The sequence below is a fragment of the Chanos chanos genome, chromosome 16 (assembly GCF_902362185.1).
Source record: "Chanos chanos chromosome 16, fChaCha1.1, whole genome shotgun sequence".
NCBI classification, from domain to species: domain Eukaryota; kingdom Metazoa; phylum Chordata; class Actinopteri; order Gonorynchiformes; family Chanidae; genus Chanos; species Chanos chanos.
The window spans coordinates 7,490,317-7,515,316 of NC_044510.1; the positions used below are offsets into that span (position 1 = coordinate 7,490,317).

Genomic DNA, 25,000 nt, shown 5'->3' on the forward strand with positions numbered 1-25,000 from the left:
CATGGAAACAATGGTTTAGGAGTTACCGGGTGAGTTGCTGCCGGCTCGGTGGGGGACCAAGTCGGACCAGGGCAGAGAAACATCCGGAACGCTCTCGTGTTTCAGAGACAGGGCCGCCAGCTTTCCACGCTACCAAAAAAAAAAAACCTTCCCTCTCTTTCTTTGACTCACAAACGCTTCAGCTCTATCTCTCTGTCCCTCTCTCTTTTATTTCAGTCTCTCCGTTCTGTCTTGCTCTTGTTTCTTAACTCTCTCCCTCTTTTCCCTGTTCTGTTCCCCGTCGTTTTGAAATCATATCCGCGACTTACTCTTCCTTTCTCTTCTCGACTTTCCTTTAGTTTCTTTCTACCCACTCTGTTTTTTTCCCCCTCTCCATCCCTTCTTCCCTCTCCGTTTCTTTTTGTATGTGTTGCAAGCTGGGTTTGGTCAGGCAGAAACAAAGTGGCTGACGCAGCTATGGAGTGAACTTAGGACACACTGACCAGATGGACTGAGAAAAAAAAAAAAAAAGAGAGAGAGGAAAGACAGGGAACGAGCGACAGAGAGAAAGAATAACGGACAGAGGACATTAAGACACTAACTCAATAGCTCAGTCAAGACCGTATTTTGTCTTGCATCTTGCGTTGTCTCTTGAAGCGCGTTTTTGTCTCAGTGGGTGTGTATGACTGTGTGTGTTTGCAGACGTTAGACGCTATTTTTGACATGCTGAGATGTAGCCTCATTTTGGGGAGGGCGTTGTGTTTGTGTGTGTGTGGTGTGTGTGTGTGTGTTTCAAGTGCTTGCTTATCATCTCTAATACGCACGCTTTATTCAAAGGTTATGTTTTTGCCCCGTGAACTCTGAACGAAACGCAAACTTGTTGGTTCTGATTCGTAGTTGAATAGAGACACATTGGGAGGGCGTAGGCTATAGATTAGCGCTATATGTTCGAGTGAGCAGCGTATCGTTGATCCTACACTCAGACTCATTTGCATACGCTGGTGCTGTGGCCCACTTTGTACTCTTGGAGCCCCATGTGGGCCCCGGCCCTGGAGGTCTGGCCGGGAGGTGAAACCATCCCTGCTGCTGTTGTGGTGCTCTGGGCCGCCGTTATGGCCCTGGAAGGCCGCTGCTTGCGTCCCGCGTCGCCCGCTCCCGTCCTCCGTAGGGCTCGCCGGCGCCCCGTGAGGTCTGGAGGGGGAAGAACCTCCCAGGGGTTGTCCCAGCTCACGTTGGCCCTTTTGGCCCGAACTCGTCTCCACGGCCTGCGGCAGGTATGCGGGCCCGGTGGTTCCCCTGGAAGGAGGGCCTTCTGGCTTCTGGCTTTGTGTACCTCTTTGGGTCTGCTACTCTCCTGGTCATCCAATCGTCTCCTTCACTGGCTCTCCTTTCCCACCCACACTCGGGTCCACACTGAGTGGGCCAAGGAATTAGCTTTTCCTACCGTCACCATCTGTAACAACAACCCCATTCGTCTCTACAAACTCACCAAGAGCGACCTTTACTTCGCCGGTCATTGGCTGGGCTTGCTCTTGGCTAATCGCACGGCTCGGCCCTTGGTCCTGGACCTGCTCCAGGAGGACCGGAGGGCTTGGTTCCAGAAGCTATCGGACTTTCGCCTCTTCCTGCCCCCGCGTCACTTCGAGGGCACGAACCTGGAGTTCATGGACCGTCTTAGCCACCAGCTGGATGACATGCTGCTAAGCTGCAAGTATCGCGGAGAGCCCTGCGGTGCCCACAACTTCTCCACCGTGAGTTCCACTCCCACCTCCTTACACCACCTACACAACACCTCCAAGTTCCTCTCACTCTCTCTTCCTCTCTCATTCTCTGTCTGTCTCCACTGCTAAGACAAAGTTCTTGGAATCTCTCTCATGTCTGTCGGGAGTCCAAAAACGGTCTCCTTGGCTGGTGAATGTGGGGAATTATCTCTGATGTTGAGTCTTAGGGGGAGAGGGAGAAAGAGAGAGAGGGAGATTCATTCCTTCGCTCTCTTTCTTCACTATCTTACATCAACTGAAGTTTACCTTAAAAGCTATCTGGCCTTGAAAGCAATGCTCTGGTTGTCTTGAACCTCGTGTTGTGATTAGGAATCCATAATTGGGTAGAAACAAGCCACCGATATAGATCAAATAAACTATGATTGTGGGTATGTGTGGAATAAACCCTAAGGAACTGGCATGTGTACACTGGTGTATATTCTGAAGATGTTGGATCATAGTCACATCTTTTTCAGTAGATGTATTCTCTCCTCTGTTTCACCGCCACTCTGACTGATTTCCATCAAATTAGACTAACAAATCAGACCAACACATCTGTGTTATTCTGTGTGATGTGTGTGTGTGTGTGTGTGTGTGCCTACATATTGCCGTTCCTGCCGGGGAAGACAAAGATTGACGTAAACGGGATTGACGGGTTTTTTGGGGGGGGATTTTGGAAAGAGACATTCCGGAATACGACGTCATGCCGCATTTTCTCCGGTACGTGTGTATCACCAGAGTGCGACGAGGCGATCCTGACTTTTTTGAATACCGTTTTGAAAAATACGTTCTTTTGAAAACAAAAAACAAACAAACAAAAAAAAACCATGGAAGGGAAAAGATGTGTAAAAGTTTAGACAGACCTTCAGGCCCCGCGTGTTTCTCTCCTTTTGTTCGTCTGCCTCTCTCTCTCTCTCTCTCTCTCTCTCTCTCTCTGTGGCGCGTCTCTGATGTTCAGACCACTGGGGCTCAGGCAGATTTCGGAGCACTGAGAGGGTCGTGCAACTGAAAGACTTCCCGCGGATTCACCTGCAGAGCAATTCCTAGTCGTCACTTTCATACCACGATTCCTCGTTGCTGTAATTTTTTCTTTTACATAATAGAACTGTTAATAACAGCTTTGTTGTCTTTGAAGCGATGTTATCCATGTTAACGTTTGTATCTCTCTGCCTAACAAGCACTGGGAATAAGTGTTAGTTTAGATATGTTGAGTAATGTACTTTGGGGGGTGGTAAGGGGTGAAGTAACAGTAAAAATGGATCCAGTTTAACTCTGTAGGAGTTCATTTCACATTTGTTGATTCTGCTGTGTGTCCTAGCCTGTTCCTGTATGTTTGGGAAAACCGCAACAGAACATTCCAGAAATTAGCTAATTCTACAGCGGCATTCTTTTTTCTTTGAAATGGCTAGGCTAGGACAAATGTTTAATAAAGTCAACTTTGTGGCTTTTCACAAATGCTGCTTTCTGGTTTAGTCAAAATACATTCCATTAGGTTCAGGCACTAGCTTAATAGTGGCCGCTGCAATGTTCTCTTCAAGCAGAGTGTTTATAATCCCACTTTGTGCCATGGGACATCTTCTTACCAAGGCCTCAGATAGTATTGTCACAGATGAATTTAAAATATTAGCTTAGGATCCAGCTTTCATTGATCCACAGACTTTGGTGTTTGGTGGTAAATGGGGTGTCTGAGGTGTCAACACAATGGATCATACAGCAATGTGTGTATATGTGTGTGTGTGTGTGTGTGTGTGAAAAAATGTGAATGTGTGTGTGTGTGTGTGTCATTGCGTGCTCAAAGCTTAAGTGAGGTGTCAGTCAAATGGCGGAGAAATAAATGGACGGATTAAGACAGCGCGGTGTCGGAAGAACTCTTCTCTTCTCCTCCTCTCGAGCCCTCAGCTCATCCTCCTCTTCTCCCATCTCCACAGCTCCACAGATTAAACCACAGGCTCTCTAGTGCAGTCCCCGTGCTACCCAGAGACTGACAGGGCCAGATCAATGCGTACAATGCCAAGCACTCAGCAGTCTTTGTGCCAGGGAGCTCTCTTAAATGGAAACCTTCCACTGAGTTCTTATATGACGCTGGAGAGTTAGCACCAGGATGAAATTTGTCTAAATCTCACGGGTTTTTTTTTTGTTTTTAAGTGCTAGGAGGACAAATACACAAACTAGTTGACTAGTTTACCAACCAGCAAACAGATAACTTTGCGTAGTAGCTAGCATGCTAGCTAACTAGTTAGCTTACTCACTGACCAGCAAATATGTTAACATATATCCCAGAATCTACGGAACGGGTGCCAAATTGTTCGTTTGTCTCAAGTTTTTTGTTTTTTTTTCTTATTCTTCTTCTTTTTCTGAAGAAAACACCAACAACAAAATGTTATTGGGCTGCTGCAAGAGGCAAATATCAAGAGGCCTGTGAGAAGAAACAGCTCAAGTGAATGTGATTGTGGTAATATTCTTGACAAAAATGAGAACTGTACTTCTGGGAACCAAGAGATTGTTCAAACAATGCCAGATAATTACCAGACAATATCTAAGATACCAGATGATTAATCCTACAACACTTGCGTTATTACTTCAAGGAGCGAACTGTTCGTGGCTTTTGACTGTTCGTTGCACAGAAACGCCCCAGATCGCCTAGAGACGAATAAGTTCTCACATATGCAGTTTCACTCATTTGCTCCCGCGGTAGCGGAATACGGTACGACGTGTCGATAGCTTGATGAAAACGGATGAGTTTCATTTACTTCGACACAGTGTTTCAGTAGTTTGGTCTGGCACCGTAATGATCCTTGTGTACCGAGCGTTCCATCAAAGATTCTCCCATTTGGAACGAGAGCGGAGAGAAAAGAGAGGAGGGGAGAGGAGAGGAGAGGAAAGGAGGGGAGGGGAGAGGAGAACAGAAAAGAAGAGATACCTCCGTTTAATCATAAGAACTAATTATTAGCAACTGGACATTTCAGATCATTAAAAAAGAGACCCTCTGTCTCACAATGATGGAATATCCTTTCCTTTTAATGTTTGAGATGTTCATAAACGTCTTACTCTTACCCGGGAGTTCGTTCATTCATTCATTCATTCGTTCATTTTGAATGTCACCCTTTTTTCTCATTCTGCAACGTCCCATTCCTGTCAGATAATTAAGAAAAGACCTCTCAGAGTGATGACATAGCCTTTCCTTTGAACATTGGAGATGTTCATAAACATCTTAATCCTCACTAAATTTGTTCGTTCCTTCATTCACTCATTCATTCATTCTTTCATTTTGAATTTCACTTTGGCAGGTCCAATTCCTGCACCATCCAGCCGTGTTGTTAGCTCTGGGCCAATGTGGGAGGGTCAGGGTCGGTCTATACGTCCTCCAAAGCTGCAAAGTCTGCCGTTGCCTCTTTTCGCCTGCCAGCGCACGAGAGTCCCCATGGGAACGCGGGGCGTGCGGAGGTCAGCGCCGTTTCCCTCGATTCGAGCGTAACCGGGCAGACGACCCGCTGAAGCTGAAGAGCTTTGACTGGCTTACCTTACGAGATCGCGGCCAGTGGCGTTCTTAGTGAGGCCCAATCCGACCAATAGTAACGCTGTATTTCTGCCTCGGCGTTGAGGTGCAGTGAAATTATCTCTAAGCATTTATCTGTGTAGATTTTTACAGACGTTTGAACAATATGCAGGGTGATGAAATAAAGGCCAGAGATGTACCATTACCAGTGCCGCTTCAGTAATGAACTGTTCGCCTAATAGCTTCCTGGAAAACTAACGGCACAATCGAATAAAGTCCTCTTAGATTTGATCCTGCAGTTTTCTCTGGTTTTTATTCCATAATCCATTCTGCACATTGAGTTCAGTGCAGAGCATCAGAGCACACCACTCACATAGGCCCCGTGGTACAGTCATGAATAGAAATGATTAATCTTTTAGGAGGTCATAACTGTCTGTGTGTGTGTGTGTGTGTGTTTCTTTTCACATAAGTGTTTGTCTCTGTTGAATCGGTTTTAGTTTTCTTGGGGGTTTTTTTTAACCGTTTTCAATGTCAAACATACGGAGCGAAAAGCAAGAAAAAAAAAAAAAATCGCACCCATCGTTTATCCCAAGCGCATCGTCACCACGCTCCGCGGGGCACGCTCGAAGCGTGTTGGGATGTTTGAACGTTTAAGCGGCATGTATAATTCATCGTTGCGTTGGTACATTTAGCCGACACACTCATTGAAAACGTCTTGCGTATGGAAAGCCTCTCGCCTTCTGCGCTGGGAGTGTTTTTGCTTCACCAGCAGTGAGCTGTAGATGGAGAAGATTGACCAACCATTTCCACCACGACCTGTTTTGTTTGTTTGTTTGTTTGTTTGTTTGTTTGCGCCCAGGAAGTGAACCCCCAACTTTATGACTGTCAGGTCCAAGCTTGTCACTGCCCAGTATTGACCGTTGATGAATTATCATAAAGATGTTGTATGAGCCCTTTTGACACGACATCATGAATTATTATCAGCGTACGAGCGACGTGCGGGAAAGCAATTTATATTTTGCGCTGCAAATAAAACTTTACGTTGGATTGTGAAGATGCCGCTTTATAGCCGCGGGCTTCGGGTTATTAGTGAGTTTATTGGATCTTTTTGGAACAAAACAAAACAATTGTCTCTTCGTTGTTCCGATACTGTTCTGTCTGCCTTGTTTTTCGCCGGTCTGTTCCTTGAGTCCCTCCCTCAGTCCCTGCAGTCTGCTTTTGGAGGGGGTGAGAGTTTGTGTGTGTTTTGTGGTAAATGGGAAATAAAAAGCAGTTTGGCATTTTGTGACCCTCTTGTGATCTCAGACTCCAGACTTAACCCAGCAGATGTTTGGATTTGAGTCTCTGCTGGTGATGTGCACGCCTCAGTACGGTTCTGCCCTCTCTCCCTCTCTCTCCCCCTCTCTCTCTCTCTCTCTCTCTCTCTCTCTCTCTCTCTCTCCACATCTTGAGAGCTAGTGGTTTGTTGTTGCTTGTTAGCACAGTTTTGTCTCTGTTCTGTGTGCTCTTGATGGTTTAATAGTTTATACTCAAATTTGCCTCTAGTCATTCCCTTTAGCTATCCTAGGGCACTGTGTATGTGTGTGAGAGAGAGAAAGAGAGAGAAAATCAATGGCAAACAGTGTCTTTAATAAATAAAATCAAGGTAGCTGCTTTTGACATGAATTTACAGCATGACAAACGATGCCGGTGTTCTCTGTGTAAACTGTGCATTGCCAGTGCTTTAATGAGTGTTTTTTTTTCTTTATCTTGTGAATTTATGAATGTTGTTATGTTCCTCTGTGTGTGTCAGTTTGCTCTCTCTCTCTCTCTCTCTCTCTCTCACTCACACACACACACACACACACACTGTCTCTCCTCTGGGGTATTTTGTTTCTAGAGCTTTGACAGTCTATCTTTTCCTATTAGAAGAGCAGACTCACAATGCTTTTAACTGGGCCTGGAACGCCCGGGCTAATTTCATTAGTCTGTTGTAACATCATAGACCAAGGGTTTCCCCAGGCCACTATTCCACTGCAGAATATTCCAGTCTGCCGCACAGCACAGCACAGCACATTATGAGCGGTGTGTGTGTGTGTGTGTGGGTGTGCGTGTGTGTGTGCGTCTATGTGTGTCTGTTTGTGTGTGTGTGTGTGTGTGTGTGTGTGTGTGTGTGTGTGCGTGCGTGCGTGTGCACATGTACTAGCATGATAGATTCTCACAGGACTTGTATGTCAATACTGATGAAGCAGCATTCAGACAAAGGCAAGTGTATGACAAGCTGCACAGTGCAGATTCCTTTGAAGAGAGAGAGAGAGAGAGAGAGCAAGCTTCTGTGTGTGTGTGAAAGAGAGAGAGAGAGCGATGCTCTGAACATAGACAGGAGTAGGAAAAAAAATAGATTTTAAAAAGAGGTAACGTATGAAAAATGGGCAGAGGCACTGATTCGAACCATGGATAGCTGGGCTGCTGATCTGTGTGTGTGTGTGTGTGTGTGTGTTTGTGTGTGTGTGTGTGTGTGTGTGTGTGTGTGTGTATTTTAGGGGTGACAAAGGGGAAAGCTGAATGTGAAATCAGGGCCATAACTCCAGCTAAGCCCCTCAGTTGCTCCCACTGTGGGCAAATCTATCACAGAGAATGGTCAGCACTGACTACATCACCAAATCAATGAATCCATTAGAGACCTGCTTTGCTTTATGGTTCCAGCATGTGTGTGTGGGTTTGTGTGCGTGGGTGTGGGTTTGTGTGTGTGGGTAGGTGGGTGGGTGTGTGTGCGCACCTCTTTATACATGTGTCAGTAGCTTTAGAGTGTGTGTTTGTGTCAAAGCGCACAAAACGCTATCTTTAGGCTGGTGTTTTTGTGGATGTCCAAGTGAAAATGGAGTTTGTTTGTTTGTTTTTTTTTTCCTTTATGTTAAGAGAGTGAATTTCTATACGGTGTGACAGACTGAACTGGAACTTGGCAATAAAACATAAAAAAACGTAGCGTCTTCATCTTAACCTTTGACACCCTAAAACCACTCTCTTATGCCAAACACTCACATTTATCACAAATCAGCAGGAAAAATGAAAAAAAGATAAAGGTCAGAAGCAAAAAGTGAAAAAAATAAAGGATGACATTTGACACAGGTACTTGTGAAAAGAACATTTATAGATTCTCACAGTTTTGAAGAGTTCTGAAATCAAGTTTAGCTTTTTTTTTTTTTTTTTTTTTCAGTTTTAAGAGATTCACGTCTGTGCCTCACAGATTACCCACAAAATCTATCTATCTCCATGGCGAGCAGATTTCTGACTGTAATAGATGAGATATGGAAATGTACCATCATGTCCTAGCAGCAGATTTTCATTTAGCCAATGTCTTAATTCTGTTAGCTGTCAGATGTGCGAATCATCAGAATTACAACCCTGTAGAGGTTCCGGTTAAAATGCTTTCTCTCGCAGCAGTTAAGTTCTTTGCCTGACAGTAAGTATGGAAATGTGTTTGTGTGTGCGTGTGCGTGTGTGTGTTTCTGTGTGTGTGTGTGCATGTGTGTCTATGTGTGTCTGTGTGAGTGTGTGTGTGTCTTGTTCATGCAGTCATGCCATTGATTTTTGCACCCTCTTACTGTGAGTCATTTATCAGTGATTAAAAGTGATCGTTCCTGGGTCGCTTCGGTCAATAATTAATTCTTAGGAATTGCTCACCGCTCACACTCATAACTGGACTGGAGGAATTCTTTCAAAGCGCAAAATTTTAATAAAACATAATTCCTTCAATTAAAACATCCTATCAAACGGATTTCCAATTTTGTACTCTTCAAAAAAAACAACCCCACACATTACACTGATACAAATAAAATATTAACAGTAGTAACCCACTTATAAAATCTCTTGTATCTAGCGGACGTAGTCATGTGATTAGTTCGTATGATTAAAAAGCAAAGAGCGAAGTTCACTAATGAATGCCCTCTCAGATGGAGATGAATTTCTAATGACCCTAAGTTTTCACCAGTGCAGATGATTTCGTGGAATACAAATCTTCGCTTGTACCCATTTAGGTATATTTATTTATTTGCTTATTCATTCGCTTGTTTGTTTCTTCAGCTATTATTTTGGAATGTCTCTTTTGGTGGCTTGTTTTTTTTTTTTTTTTCCTGACAAAAAGGATGTTGAATTCACGAGTTTGCTGCCAGAGAAATTTGTTTGTTAGCAATCAGGGAGTTGGGCAAGTGCGAAAGGTCATGAAAGAAATCAATAACTTCTTTTTATAACTGCGTAATGATACTGTAGCGGCTAAAATATTCTGCAGTTTTGCTCCGAGCGATTCCATGGAAACGGCAGAATCGTTACCGTTTGTAAATACCCTAGAAACCTTTCACTGCTTCTATCAGCCCATTACGCAAACAAATAAGTTTTGTATTTGTTAGTGCTGTGATATTATGCTGCGGATTGCACCGCATTCGTTTGTATTTTTTTTTTTTTTAACGGCTGTTCAAGTCCTCCAACCAGCAGGGGGCACTCTTAACAGGCCTTGGCTTAAGAGTGATAATGAATCTGGGAGTCGCATTGTGACACACCTCCAGGGGTTTCTGAAAACAGGTTTTATGACAGAGTGCGCGCCCACATCGAAAGGCTGTCGACAACTTTTTTTTTTTTTAAAGGATTATGATAAAAACGGCAGTTCCTGCTCATGTCTGTTGTTGTTGACGTTTCCAGAACGTTCTGTACTGCAGGGTTGTAAACAAATGTGAGTGGAATATTGGGGGGGGGGGTGTGCGAAGTCTCGGCAGGGGGAAAAGGGATGAGAAGATCCTCTCGATTACCCGGAGAGAGAGAGCTCACATCGGAACGTGGATTTACGGCCGATGTTTAATGGAACGCTAGCATAAAGAGGAAGTAGCATAGCTAGGGTTTTAAATATGAAAACTGATGTTTTCATAAAGCAGTCAACACTACGCTAATCCAGCTCTTTGTATTCTTAACCCTTTCTCTCTGTGTGGTGTGTTTGTGTGTGTGTGTGTGTGTGTATGCGTTTGTGTGTTTGTGTTTGTGTGTGTGCGTGCATGCGTGTTTATGTGTTTATGCGTCTGTGTGTGTCTTTGTGTGTGTGTGTGTATCCATTTCCAGCTGTTTCAATAGTCCATCATTAATTTCCATTAGATTTTGAGTGAAGCTCATTAACTTGATGGTTTTGGGAGGACCAGCTGTGAAAAACACGTTTAATGCTCATGATGGGGAAACAAATCGCTTGCTCTTGGATGAATATCGTCCTCTTTCCCTGTAGGAGAGGTCTCTTACATGAACGGTCAAGCACTGACCTTTTTTGTTATACAGAATAACTCATTATCTCAGAGTTTTATCGGGGAGATTAAAAAAAAATGAATGGTTTGTGCGATTTTGTTTTGGAGAAAAAAAGGATAGTCCATCAGTTTCAAAGAGAGAGTGAAACGTATGTTATCTCTTATAAGACAGAGGGTTTATGAACACACACACACACACACATCATGCACAAATAGCATGTAAACCTGTAACACACGGAGAATCACCCATACAAACATGGTTTTATAATTTACGCTTGAACACACACCAAAAGGGGACACACACGTCTCCCACTCCGTATGGACCGTTCTGAGGGTCCGTCGGAGCTTTGGCCACGGGGTGCAGTCGTCTCGGACTCGTCCCTGAACGGCGCCTTTGTAAGCGGGAAACAACCAACGTGTGTCCCCTTCTTTATCCTCTCTCACTCAGAATAACAGAACCCCCCCAGTATCTCTCTACCTAAGGTAGAACTCTGGGTGTTATCTCTCCCCCAGGCAGAGTGATGCGAACCTGGCCACGAGTGGTCGAGAAACTGGCCCCTGTGGTCCTGCACCTCCAACCAGTCAAACACATGACCTCTTCCAGATAAGATCTGACTAACGGGGGATTCTTACTCATTCTGTTAGCATAATGTCTCCTACGTGTATAGGCGCTTTCGCACCGGAGGAACTTTTCATAGTTCTTAGAACTGTTGGAGAAAGTACCCCCTTTTTGGCGTGTTCGCACCGCAGGAACTTAGAACGATTTTAGTTCTAAGAACGCCGTTTTGAGGGGCTTTTTTCGCCCCTACTCCAGGGTAGGTACTTTTGCAGCACAATAGGAACCTTGTGACGTAGGTGTACAGCCATTGGTCCAGACGCAGGTATACGATGATTGCAACCGCCATTTTTAAAGATCCGTGCAAAATATAAAGTCTTAGAACGTATTTCATTTAGCTTTTGATATTCATGTCTCAAAATGTCTGGATTTGTAGGAGGGGGGACATAGTTTTTATGTTTTATTTTACCGGTATTTTATATCCCCCAACAATGACCATTTTGCAACGTCCAATGTATATTTGTACATTGAAGAGGTAGCGTACACTCCGCTTCGGTAGGTGCTTGTGTGTCCGCTTGTGTGGCTATTTTATATCCCCCAACAATGACCCTTTTGCAACGTCCAATGTATATTTGTACATTGAAGAGGTAGCGTACACTCCGCTTCGGTAGGTGCTTGTGTGTCCGCTTGTGTGGCTGTGATCCGCATTTTAACCTAAAATAAGAATGCGTTTATCCAGCTTACGATTTTAGGGTTGCGGCGGGGAAAAAGGGGAAAAATTCAATAAAACTCATTGCGTATACTGTAGACTAGTTTGTCGATTTCTTTTGCCGCAGTAATGGTTCTTTTTTTCCTTTTGGAGGTATTTAAAAGGTCTTAAAAGTCATTAAATTTGTACTTCAAAATGTGCAGCTATCCTGGTTAGTCATAAACAACAGCTCTTAGCTGCTATACCGTCGGCCGGCTTACGTCACTTCAGCGTTCCTACTGGCGGTGCGAAAGCAAACAGAGAAAAGGCCCTAGAACGAATGTAGTTCTAGGGGAAGCTCCACAGGGGGTAGTTCCTATCGAATTAGACCCTAGAACTGTTCGGTGCGAAAGCGCCTTATAACAGGCACAATTCAAACACTTGAGAAATTAGGTTCTTAAACAGACACATATTTTAATGTTGATTTAAAGATAGAGGCTGTAGGTGAGTCAGCAAAGCACTGGAGAATATGTCAGTGAAGTTATATCTGGGAGTCGAGGCGGTCTACCTTCAGTTCCAGCTCTGTGCTTTTGTTTTATTTATCTTCTCTTTTGATGTTTTTAACTCCCAGATTCAACAGCTTTTAATAGCTCAAAAAATAAACCTGTGGACATAATTGCCACAATTTTTTTTTTTTTTAATTTCTTTTGCAATTACTGCAGCGTTGAGGGTTTGGTTAAGGAGGAAATTAATTGTTCTTCAGAATCACAACAACACTTTGTCAAAATGTTTCAGAACAGTATGAGCATTCAAATCAAAACACACTTTCATTGTCCTTAGAGATGAGAGAGTCAACAGAAAGTTCTAAAACAACACAAACACAGTTCTGGACCATGCTCAGAACATTCCAGAAGGCAAAAACAACAACAAAAAAAAATCTGTTCCCCCCCTGCAGGAAGCCTTAAATGTTTGATGAGAACGTAGTCCAAGAACAGGTCCGTGATAACTCAAACCGAGACCTCACAGTCTCCACACAAGATTTTTATGTTTTACTTCTAATGCAGCACCACTTCCTGTCTCATTCAAAATTTCAGCGGCTGAACGATTCGTCGATTATTTAAATCACGTCTTTCAGCTCTAAGACGAGACCAAAAATCTGTGCGCGTGGAAATTCCTTGACGTGTCTCCTCTTTGGAATACAGAGAATCCTGACAGCTTTTCCTTTTCCTCTCTCTGTGTGTAGGATGGGGTGTGTGAGGTTGCCTTGAAAGCGCGGCCGTTGCCCTTTCTGATGGATGGAGGGATTTTGAGATAGATGATGAGGGAATGAGAAAGGGAATGGATTAGCCTCTGTGCATGTCCTCGACACGACCTTGACTTTTTATGACCTTGACGGAGCCACCTTTAAGCTCCAAAGGCCTGTAGGCTCCTATCCTCTATTCTCATCTCTTATTACCTCTTCATCTGCCCTGCCCCTCATCTCTCTTTCTCTCTCTCTCTCTCTCTCTCTGAGTGGTGCAGTCTGTCGATATAGGGGCTGTGAAGTGCTGATGTACTGAAACGAAGCTCTCTTTTAGTGATATTCTCCACCCACCGTAAAGCTTCTTAGGTTGCCAGATCTGCAGCCAAGATTGTAATTATGCATTTGTTTGGTTGCCAGATTCTCAAAAGTCTTTTCATCTCATATCCGAGGGGTATTCCAGAAAGCGGGTTTAGTGAAAACTCAGAGTTAGTTAGCTCAAAGTAAGTAGTAAACCTCCGAACAGAAGAGTCCTATGGCTTCATTCTCCTAGCAAAACAAAGCGCTAAGGATCTTCTATTCTGTAGTCTGTTTTGGTTTGTTAGCTAATTCTTAGTATTGTTTGACTGTTCTGTATCACTGCACTGGTTTACGGTTGCCAGATTTAATTAAAAATCATTAGATTCACACAGAAGTGTCATAGAAGTTTCAACACCTTCTCTCTGGTTTGTGAAATTGGTTCTCTCTGTTGTCTGGTATTCAGCCAAAACAAGAGGCCATTTGCCTTACAAAGCCTCTAGTAGAGAAGTGGGAGAAAATTACAGCTTTTGTGGAAATGAGAAAAAAAAAACAAAAATAGAAAAAAAGAGAGATGGACAACAAATAAAGCAACAAACAAAAGAGTGAGACAGACACGATAAACACAGGAAATCAGAGGAGGATGATTTGGGTAGGGACTGGAAAAAGACAGGGAGAGAGAGAGAGAGAGAGAGAGAGAGAGAGAGAAAGAGAAGAGAAGAGAGGTAGAGGTTCTCTTATGTGCCCTGGTCAATAATTCACCAGTCTGAAGGTCTGTGTTTGACAAACGTCCCTCTGTGAATCAGTTTTGTACAGACACGATCCCAGTGATCCCAGTACGTCACATCAGCTCCCATCATAGCTCAGAATACCTCTCTTCTTCTCTCCTCTCTTTCTCTGTCTCTCTGTCTCTCTCTCTCTGTCTCTCCCTCTGTCTCTCCCTCTGTCTCTCCGTCTCTCACATCCATTCACAATCTTTCTCTCCTCTCTCCCTCTCTCTGGCTTTCTCTCTCTCTGTCTCTGTCTCTCTCTCTCTCCTCTCCCTCTGTCTCTCTCTCTCTCTGTCTCTCACGTCCATTCAGAATCTCTCTCTCTCTCTCTCTCTCTCTCTCTCTCTCTCCTCTCCCTCTGTCTCTCTCTCTCTCTGTCTCTCACGTCCATTCAGAATCTCTCTCTCTCTCTCTCTCTCTCTCTCTCTCTCTCTCCGTTTCTTTGTAAAATTGTACAGAGTATGTATTCCTGCGGTGGTTATTGCTGATGGCCTGTTTAGGCATGCTGGACACATCAGTGGGATCCATTGTGGAGGGTGTCAGAGTTTGCCCTGCTGCGGAGCCCGCTGTTGATGCGTATACTACGTGGACTGAATAAGCAGCCGAGCGTCTCTGTTGTCCTGTCGGCACTCTGGGGAGATTCTAACAGTTAACACAATCTTAGAATCGCTTAACTGCGTGTGAATAAACGTCTTACCCATACCACCTGTATAGAATATGTAATGATCCTGTGGGCAAAGAGAGAGAGAGGGAGAGAGAGACAGAGTGTGTGTGTGTGTGTGTGTGTGTGTTTGCTTGTTCTTAAATTTCCAGTCAGGAGCTTTGAAGTTAATTGATGCATTCCAGCTATGAGAGTGACTGGCTGGTTTACACTCGTTCCCTGGGTCCCCTTGGTTCCGCTATACAGAGAACACGCCGCAGCCGGTTTCTCTCTCTCTCTCTCTCTCTCTCTCTCTCTCTCTTGGAAAAAAAAACCCCATGCAGACCCTGTCATCAGAGAGCATGGACAGACCTCCCGGTAGTTGGCCTAGACGCTGGGATCATGACGTTTAACAGCTTACACTGGTTTAAAAAAAAAAAAAAAGTCTGATGAAAAGTGTGAATGACCGAGTTTATACGTGATCACTTCCTCCGTTCTCTCTGTTTCTCTCTCTCTCTTACTCTCTCTCTCTCCACTTTCTCTGTTTCTCTCTCACTCTCCACCTCTTTCTCTCTCTCTCTCTTACTCTCTCTCTCTTCTTCACTTTCTCTCTTCTGTCTATTTGTCATGCTCCCTCTCTTGCTTTTTTGCTTTTTTTTCTCGCCGTCTCACAATCACTCATTTAGACACACACACACACACACACACACACACACACACACACACATATGCTGACAAATGATAGCAAGGACAGTCCACACATGTCCCTCTGCTTCCAAAATGGCTGAAAGACCATCAGGGTCACACAATGCCAACACACACACACACACACACACACACGTGCGCACACATTTATTGGTAGTTGGCAGTAACAGCTGTCATGCTTTAGTAGAATGGCTACGTAGGGAACAGAACATTCAAGCCTCTCCCAAAGATAGACGGAGGGATGCAGCAGATGGACCCACTGCTCCTCTGGTACTGTTCTGCCGGAGCCAAAAGCTGGACCTCCATACTAATCCAGTCCTAATGGACATTGGACCACTCTCATCACTATTCATTAACACACTAATGTGGCTATAGCACATACACAAAACTGGTTCGGGTAGTTTTCCATGTTAAACGTGTAGTCCGGACGAAGAGTGACTGTAGTCACACAAACACACACACACGCACATGCACACACACACACACACACACACACACACACAGTATGTGGTCACTGGTGGCCCTGCACCATTGTATGCAGCTTCCCTGCACAGTCTGATAGAGGCCAAAGAAATGAGTGTACCCCCCTGTGGTTTTCTTTCTTTTTTCCTTTCTCTCTCTCTCTCCCTCTCTCCCTCTCTCTGTCTCTCTCTCTCTCTCTTGCTCTCTCTCTCTCTCTCTCTCGGCTTGAATGGCTAGTCAGAGACATTTAAATTTAATTATTTAATACAGTCCAATCCAAAACAAGAAAAAATGATAAATATAGGGATAAGTTCACCCTGTTCTTTAAGATTTTTTTTTTTTTTTGTGAATAGAGGCTTTGCTTCTGTGACACTTTTGTGAATAGAGGCTTGCTACTTTGTTTGTTTGTTTGTTTGTTTGTTTGTTTGGGAAGAGTTTAGAGACGGATCCGGGAGGGGACCGGTTGCCATGGTTTTTGGATGAGGAATGCAACGTTCCCATTCTGCCTGAGGCTTTAGAACTCTATAGTTCACAACGATCAGTGTGTGTGTGTGTGTGTGTGTGCAGTCCGTGACGTGGCATGAGGGAGAAGCCCTGGCTAGTAAATACACACCACCTGCCCCTGCTCACTCTGTTACATCCTATATTCTATACATCTCATCTCTTCCCATTTTATCCAATTTGCACAACGCTTTTTTTTTTTAAACCATTCCTGTTCCCTCTGCATTTCTCTTTTTATCTCCCTGCTCTATCTCTCTTTTCATACATCTTCTCTGTGTCTTTTCTCTTTTATCTCTCATCTGCTTTCTCAATTGCTCCCCCAAGCCATCTCTCTCTCTTTCTCCCTCTCTCTCTCTCTCTCCCTCCTTCTCTCTTGTGACTGTCCTTCTGAAGGTCTGTTAGTCCCTAGGGGCCTGTGGCCCCTTCACACACTCACACCAGCACCATCATGACAAGACAGGTGACCCTGAATAAAGATTTTTCTGTGTGTGTGTGTGTGTGTGAGAGGGAGAGAGAGAGAGAGAGAGAGAGTGAGAGTGGAGACAGTATATGTATACTTGCATATCTTTTTTCAAGCAAAATATTGATATTAATAAAAACATGAATTCGATAGAATAGTGGTTCCAGTTTGAATCTTGTGACCCTTTAATCCTAGTTGCTAATTTGTTAATGATATTTAATGAGTCTAAAGTAGCCCTGAGTCAGACACACTGTTTTTTGGCTCTCTCCATTTCTCTCTCTGCACTGCCAGAAGCCTTCCTACCTACAGCTGCTAACTCATAAAACCTCATCCTTTTGCCTTTTAATTAAATGACCAGTAGAACCACGTAGCTGTAGACCATGGATCAGAGAGAGAGAGAGAGAGAGAGAGAGAAACTGATAGATTATCTGAGGGATAGAGTTATGACCTTCTACAATACCTTTATTATATTTTTCTCTCTTCTCATAAGAGACCTTTGCATAACAATGAGGTTATGAGGGAAGGCGAGAGAGAGAGAGAGAGACAGAGAGAGAGAGCGAGATGGAGAGGGAGAGAGAGATGGAGAGGGAGAAAGAGATGGAGAGGGAGGGAGGGATAGAGGGATGGAAAGGTGTCAGACTTGAGAAAGGAAGAGAGTTGAAACACTTTGTGCTCCTGTCACTCTTGTGATTGGGTAGGCTTTGTACCTTTAGGTATCTACTGTGCAGACACAGAAAAGCAGTAAAAGATAGGGTCGATATAAATAAAAAAAAAAACAACTAAGGTGTGTGTGTGTGTGTGTGTGTGTGTGTGCGTGCCTCGTATTGGTATCTTTCTGGGGACCGAAAGTGCTGATCCAAATGCCGGTCCCCACTAGGAGATAAACTTTTTTCTAAACTATATTGTTGTTACTGATCAAACAAAGTGTCAAAACATTTCTTTGGTAGGGTTAGGGTTAGGGATAGGTTAGTATTCTTTAGTTACAGGATAATGGGAGTCAATGGGAAGTCCTCACTAGGGTATCAATACAAACGTGTGTGTGTGTGTGTTGGGATGTACGTGTGTGTGTGCGTGTGCGTGTGTGTGAGTGCGTGCGTGTGCGTGCATGTACACATGTGTGGGTGTATGTGTGTGTTTGTGTGTGTGTGCGTGCATGTACGCATCTGTGGATGTATGCATGTGTGTGTGTGTGTGTGTGGCTGTGTGGAATGCCTAAGTCATGTGTTGTGGAGGTCCCTCCTTTTCATTGGTCTGAAGAGGAGAACAGAGGAGAGGGAGATTCATGGATGGACTCTGAATGAGATGAAGATGAAAGAGGCACAAACATTGGGGGATGGACAGAGTAGAGAGAGAAAAAGTGAAGAAGGAGAGGAAAGATGAGGAATGGGCAGAACAATGGGTAAAGGATGTCAAGCTACTGGGAAATCCCATGGACTGTTCTAGAAGTTCTGCAAAGAGACAGTTAGCTCCTAGTGTGTGTGTGTGTGTGTGTGTGTGTGTGTGTGTGTGTGTGTGTGTACGCATATGTGTCTCGTGGGTACTAGTCTGCATTATTCAAAAGCTAGACTTGCCTCTTCTCTCAGGGGTCTACACTTCAACATCAGAAGATCGCTGACAGATGAAACAGACTCCTGTCGTCCCTCTCTCTCTCTCCCTCTCTCTCTCTCTCTCTCTCTCTCTCTCACACACACACACACACAAACACAAACCTTTTATTTATCTATTTTCTGCATCCTTTTTGTGGAACACAAAAATATTTTGGTTATTGGCATTATTATTGTGCTCCGTGTTGTTTGAGGAAAAGTTCAATAATTAATAACCCGTTGCATGGCGTATTGTTTGAAGAGCTGCAACTTTTACCGAAATGTTTATCCTTGACGCTGAAGTATGATAATGATATATATATATATTTTTTTTGCCTCTTGGCGAAGGAAGAGGGGATGTTTTTTGTTCTTTGACATGACACACATAGTATTTTTTATTCATAGAGAAAGAGACCTATCTCATTGCTATTTTTTTTTTCTTTTCTTTTCTTTTTTACCCATTTATTTTTTAGGCGATACGCACCACCTCAAAGAGATTTATGTATCTTTTGACTCCCGCTGTGGCCCAGTCCAACTCTGCGCCCCCCCCCCCCCCCCCCGTCCTCTCTCTCTCTCTCTCTCTCTCTCTCTCTCTCTCTCTCTCTCTCTGTCTCTCTCTCTCTCTCTCTCTTTTAAGCTTTCTGTAGCTTTTAGTTTTCTATCATGAAAAGACAAGTGCTCCAGAGCTGGAGAATCCCATTGTATGTGAAATCCTTTTCTCTCTTCGTCCTCCCTCGCTTTCTCCCAAGAGAGAGGAATACATCCCCAATAACCGAGAGTGCGTGTGTTTTGAGGCCGTAATAAGTTCTCCAGAAACTTTGCCAGCAGTCGTAGTCCAGTGCAATCTCAGGAAACTTCTAGAAGAGCAAGACTGTGTTTCACGCCGTACGTGTTGCAGGAATCGGTGTTTAACGCCGAACTTGGTTTTTCTGGTTTTTCTATATCCTTTCGGGTGAATGAATCGTGTTAAGCAAATCAACCGACCTCGCGAAAGCTCGCCCATCATCGGTTATTCCGAGAGTTGGAATTCTTTTAGCTCAATAACATTTACATGGTCCCCACTACCTTTGCGTTGGGTTGTTTAGACCAGTGACCCTCCCCCTCCATGAGGATCCACTGTCCTGCATGTCTTTTTTTTTTAACCCTTCATCATCACAGTCAATTGAGCTAATCAAGGGTTTGATGATTAATTGATCAGTGGAATCAGGTGTATCAGTCCTGAGTTTAAACAAAGACTTGCAGGACAGGGGGCCTTCAGGATTGGAGTTGAGAATCACTGGTTCAGACAGTTTCCAGTTGATCCTATTTATTTGAGAAAGTCCTCACCACAGGAGACAAATTAGTCCAGACAGACTCTTGTGTGGTTCAACACAAGGTTCCCTTTGAATCTTCAAGGCCAAGGTTTCACAAGTTAAATTTACCTGAAAGATTCGCTTATGGGCAGTGTTCAGGATTACTGGAGCGGTAATTCGACTACAGGGGCAGTTTCTGCCCGCCTAAGACAGGTTTCCTTTGTTCGTGTATTAGCCGTTGACCCGTTTCTGCTTAATTCTTGTGGTGGTGGTGGTGGGTTCTCAGCGTTTGCTTTATTTCAGGATGGTTCTGGTGAGTTAAATGAGAACAGCAAACGACAACTGTTAAACCTGTTAAAATTCAGTTCAGAAGACAAGAGAGAAAGGATGTACTATTCAAGTAAAATATCGTAACTTCAATGACATTTTACTTAAAGGGAGGTGAAAACAATAGATGTTGGGGGGGGGGAAACTTATTTTATATCTCTTGGGCTGATTGACAGGGAGTCAGTTTCCCAAAGGGCTACAGTTGTTACTTGATTCTTGATTGCGGGAAAAAATGAGTAGAAATAACACAGGAACTACGTTTTTTTGTTTGTTTGTGTATTGTCCAAAATTCAAATCCAATGTTAGACGCTGTTAGTTGTTACGCGCTTTTCTGACACATACTGTAACCGGCTGCGAGTCATACCTGTGTTCAGCCGGTGGTCGGAAAGAGGTGAGCAGGCAGGTAGGCAGGCAAGCGGGCAGGCAGGCAGGCAGGTAGGGAGGCAGGCAGGAAGGCAAAGGGGTAGGTAGGCAAGCAGACAGGTATGCAGGCAGGTGATATACAGTTTTTAAATTTGCTGGAAGGGTTGAGTGTTAAGTGTTAAGTGTAGAATCGGAGAAGCGGCAAGTGGTAAGTGGTAAAGTGGTAAAGCAACAAAGTGTTCAAGCGATAAAGCGTTAAAGCAATAAAGCGTTAAAGCGGTAAAAAACTGTTTGTTCATTAGCGTCTTCCTGTGTCTAAACTGTGAGGCTCCAGTTGGGAATATGGAAGACGCCATCTTAACCTTTTTGGGGTATGTGGCAAATGTCAAAATAAAAGTCTTGAACCAAAGGCAAGTGAATCTAAATCAAAATACAAGTGTCTCTCAACAAAAATAAATTCGAACTGAAATTTGGCTCCTACAGTTTGTTTGTTTGTTTTTTCCTGTATTAACTACAACAAAGTGATTTTGCCGAAATACAGTAGCTACCTACTTACTGTGTGGTTTGGAGTTACATTTAGCAATGTTATTTTGTAATAATTTCTTGTGTAATAATTACATCTGCGGTGAGCACTTCCTGTTTATGTCAAAGTTCACTTAATCCAGGCTTCTATGACAACAAACTACAGTGGTCTCTGATTGGCTGAAGAGTGTACATACACGATTCCCTTGATAAAATTCTACCTGCAATTATGAAATGAACGCAAAAGCAGCAAGATGTGGTAATTTGTAGTTGCATAACTTCATAATGAGTCCTGGCCAAAAAATTAATTAAGTTGAAATTAATTTAAATTCAATTTGAATTGAATTTAAAATGGAAAATGAATGACATTTGGCTTAAACGTGTTGCTGATATTTTGATAGAGTGCACATCTGCGCAGAGTGAGACGCAAATGTTACGTTGTTCTGTATTTCCCTGTGAATCCCTATAGACACACACACATACACATGCACGCACACCTGCACGGACCCAGACACGCACACGCACACACACACACACACACACCTGCACAGCGCAACTGTAATTGTGTTGGATGCACCCGCTGACAACGAGATGAATTTAGAGAAAGAACAATCAAACCAAATCAGTCTGTCCTAAAGACAATTAAAACTGATTTATCATAATTCCACTGTCTGTTTTTTTTTGTTTGTTTATTATTATCATTATTATTTCATTTGTTTATTTGTTTACCTGACGTTTTGAATGAAACCACTTAGCTTTTCGTGTCCTCTGTTGTAAAAGAGGTGCGCTAATGTCTTTAAGCAAATCATATTTCCATTCCCTTCTGTTTTCTTTATTAACTGCGGTAAAATGGCTTCTACCGCAGCCGTAGATTAGGGGACAGAGTGAAAGTTAGCTTTCAGTGTAGTAAGTTATTAAAAGTTGTCCCAGCAGGATGGAGAGAAGTCATCTGCAGTCACTCCACGTGCATCTATTAAAACATTTATCCCCCCCCCCCCCCCCCCCCCCCCGTGTGTTTTAGAAGGAGAGAGAAAACGACACCTGTTTTTTTGTTTTTTTTTTCATGGCGGTGTCACTTGTTATAGGTTGAAAGCCGTATTCGTTTTTCCAAAAGACAACTCCCCGTGGCGACGCGTGCAGTCCATAATACACCTGGTGCCTTGGTCTCCATAGCGACAAAGGTAACCGAGGAGCCTGGAGGACTCGTGGATATTGGTTTGTCCTTTTCCCGGTGCGGCGATCTCATCATGTCCGTGACTTCTTCTTCGCCCCTCTCTCCTTCTCTCCCTCACTCTCTCTCTCTCTCTCTCTCTCTCTCTCTCTCTCTCTCTCTCTCTCTCTCTCTCTCTCTCTCTCCCATCTTGTTTATTTACTCTCTTTCTCTTTTTTTCCTCAGTTTCAATTTGCTTCCTTCTCTCCGCCACTCTCTCTCTCCCTCTCTCACATAGAGTTCATATCGTTCCTCCTCTTCTCCTTCCTCCTGCCTCTGTCTCAGACCGTCAGACAAGCCTCTCCCTCATACCGCTTCACTTTACCTCTGCCTTTCTTTCTTTCTTTCTTCTGTCTTTCTCATATTAACATGACATATAATCAGTGGGAATAGTGCAGACGTTTCAGAGCTACTGAAATGAATTCTCCTAATTCTCCAGGATTATTAAGAATGTCACTACTCCCAGTTACTCATTTTCTTAATATGATAACAACCACCTCTACTATTGTTATCACTATCCACAACTGATAGTATTGTCATCACTATCCACAACTGATATTATTATCATTATGTCCACACCTGCTGTTAGTAACTGTCATTACAATAAATGAAGAAGGACCACAGATGAGAGCTATGAAATTAGAATATGAATGAATTTCAATAAATGTAAGTGATAGGCAGTTCACTCGGCGCTTCCCAGATCAGGGCAAACGTGTGTGTGTGTGTGTGTTCTCTTTGCTCTTGATCCTTTTCACAGTGAGAGCAAAAATCTCTATTCCTCTTTCTCTCTGTATCTCTCTCTCTCTTTCTCTCTCTTTCTCTCTCTCTCCCTTGCTCTGTCTCTCTCTCTCTCTGTCTCTCTCTCTCCCTCGTTCTGTCTCTCTCCCTCTCTCTCTCTCTCTCTCTCTCTCTCTCTCTTATCACACACAGAGGTGATGACAGAGATCTGTCTCTGTTCTGGCATCCCGCTGATGCTCCGGTGAGTGTACCCAAAACGCTCCCCGTCTCCTTGGCAACATGCTCAGAGGGGACCTCCTGTCCAGCACGCCCCTGTGGAGAGGGGGAGAGGGGGAGAGGGGGAGCAAGTCTGTCCCCACTGCTCCCTCTCTGGATTACCGTAGTGAATCAGATAAAGCAAGAGACATGCAGGGACCACACTGTCTGTTGCTCTTCTTTTTCTCTCTACTGTGTTACCTTCTGCAGTCTGTGTGTGTGTGTGTGTGTGTGTGTGTGTGTGTGTGTTTGTTTGCTTCTTCTTCCTGTGTTCTGTTTCTAAGGCATTGACACGTCGGTTGACCCTAGCTCACTCACAGAAAGGTTGATTAGATTGATGTAAATATTCTTTAATACTGGTTTTTCATGCGTCAAAGCAAACCAGCACGAATCCATTAGACATATAGCATCTGTGTCTCCTCTGCCTCCTGGCGTGCGAGGTCTGTTTTGAGGCCTGATTTGTCTCGTGATTTAGTTATGCGTATCGTTCTAAAACGCCAAATTTGTGATTTTGGCAGGACGAATTTACGGCAGAGCAAAATTAATGTTCATACAAGATCCCTGAAGTCGGGTGTTCTCTCTCATTATAAAACATTCTTCTTCTTGCCATCTGTCTGATTCATGAAAAATTCCACTGACTGAGTCTCTCTCTCTCTTTCTCTCAATCTCTCTCTCTCTGCCTCTGTCCTTGTCTCTTTGTGTGTGTGTGTGTTTGTTTGTTTGTTTGTCTGTACATGACTGTATGTATCTTGGTTATGAATCACAGAGGTCAAAAAGTCAAAGGTGACTGCTGTAGTCTTCATTGTGTCTGGTTATGGCATGTGAGTTTGTGTTTGTGTGTGTGTGTGTGTGTGTGTGTGTGTGTGTGTGTGTGTGCATGTATGAGTGTGTGTGGGTGTGTAGATGTGTCAGTAACAAATTACAGGAACATTAGGTCAGCAGAGGTCATTCTTGCTGTCGTCCTAAGGGAATCTAAGTGACCCGTGTGACTGTGACTGTGTGTGTGTGTGTGTGTGTGTGTGTGTTTGTGTGTGTGTGTATATAAAGGACATTGCGTCTGTTTATCTACTCATCCAGTCAGACTCACTATCCAAGCCACCATTCAAACCTTCAAACAACCTTTACACTTTACTCTTACAATAGCATATTTTTAACACATACATTTAATGCATATATTTAATACATAATACAGACACATCCCACTCTGCCACAGTGCACTATACATCACCAAAGGACGTCATGATTTCAAATGGGAAATTCACAGCCAGAAATGAGACGGAGAGAAAGAGAGAGAGAGAGAAACAGAGAGGGCTAAATGTTAGCTTATTCCATATATGGTTAGCATTACTGTAGGACAGTATTGCTAGAGAAGATACATGGTTGTAATCCGTACATCCCCGTATTATAAGATTAAATTAGCCATGAGCAGTCTCTCTTTTGGGATTCGCTATTGAATCAAGGACTTTATAATTATGACAATCAATATTTTAATGAATGTCACTCTGTCTTGGTTTAACATTGCATAGTCCCAAGTTGACAAGCATCGACTGGTTTTATGCTGTATGCTAATGCAGGTAACACAGGCCTGGTGTGGATGGAGAGGATTTGACTTGTAATTGAATTAGCGGGAACTCAGCCCACTAGACTCCACGATTTTTAAAATGTCTCTTTTAAAAACTCATTTGTTCTTGACAGAGAGACAGAGAGAAGAAGAGAGACAGACGTAGAGAAACGGAGGGGGGGATAAAGAGATAAAGAGAGAGAGAAAGTATAGACTAATGATAAAGATGAGATTTGTGTCAGCCGTAAAAGTTTTCTCCATCTTTCTCCTTCTTCTTCCCTCTCTCTCTCTCTCTCTCTCTCCGTTCACCTTGAACACAATGGGGTGACAGATGAGT

The 25,000-nt window shown here is 43.5% G+C and overlaps 1 protein-coding gene across 2 annotated transcripts in view; it reads left to right on the forward strand.

Annotated features, from left to right (window-relative positions):
- asic2 (acid-sensing (proton-gated) ion channel 2) overlaps window positions 1-25,000 on the forward strand; it is a 261,250-nt gene that overhangs the window by 158,620 nt on the left and 77,630 nt on the right. Inside the window, exon 1 of one of the 2 annotated variants that reach the window (XM_030793671.1) lies at window positions 1,014-1,730. The exons of the other annotated variant lie outside the window; for it this stretch is intronic. Within the exon in view, the coding sequence (XP_030649531.1) occupies window positions 1,014-1,730 (717 nt within the window). Of the gene's footprint in view, window positions 1-1,013; window positions 1,731-25,000 lie in introns of those variants that run through there. 2 annotated transcript variants of the gene reach the window in all.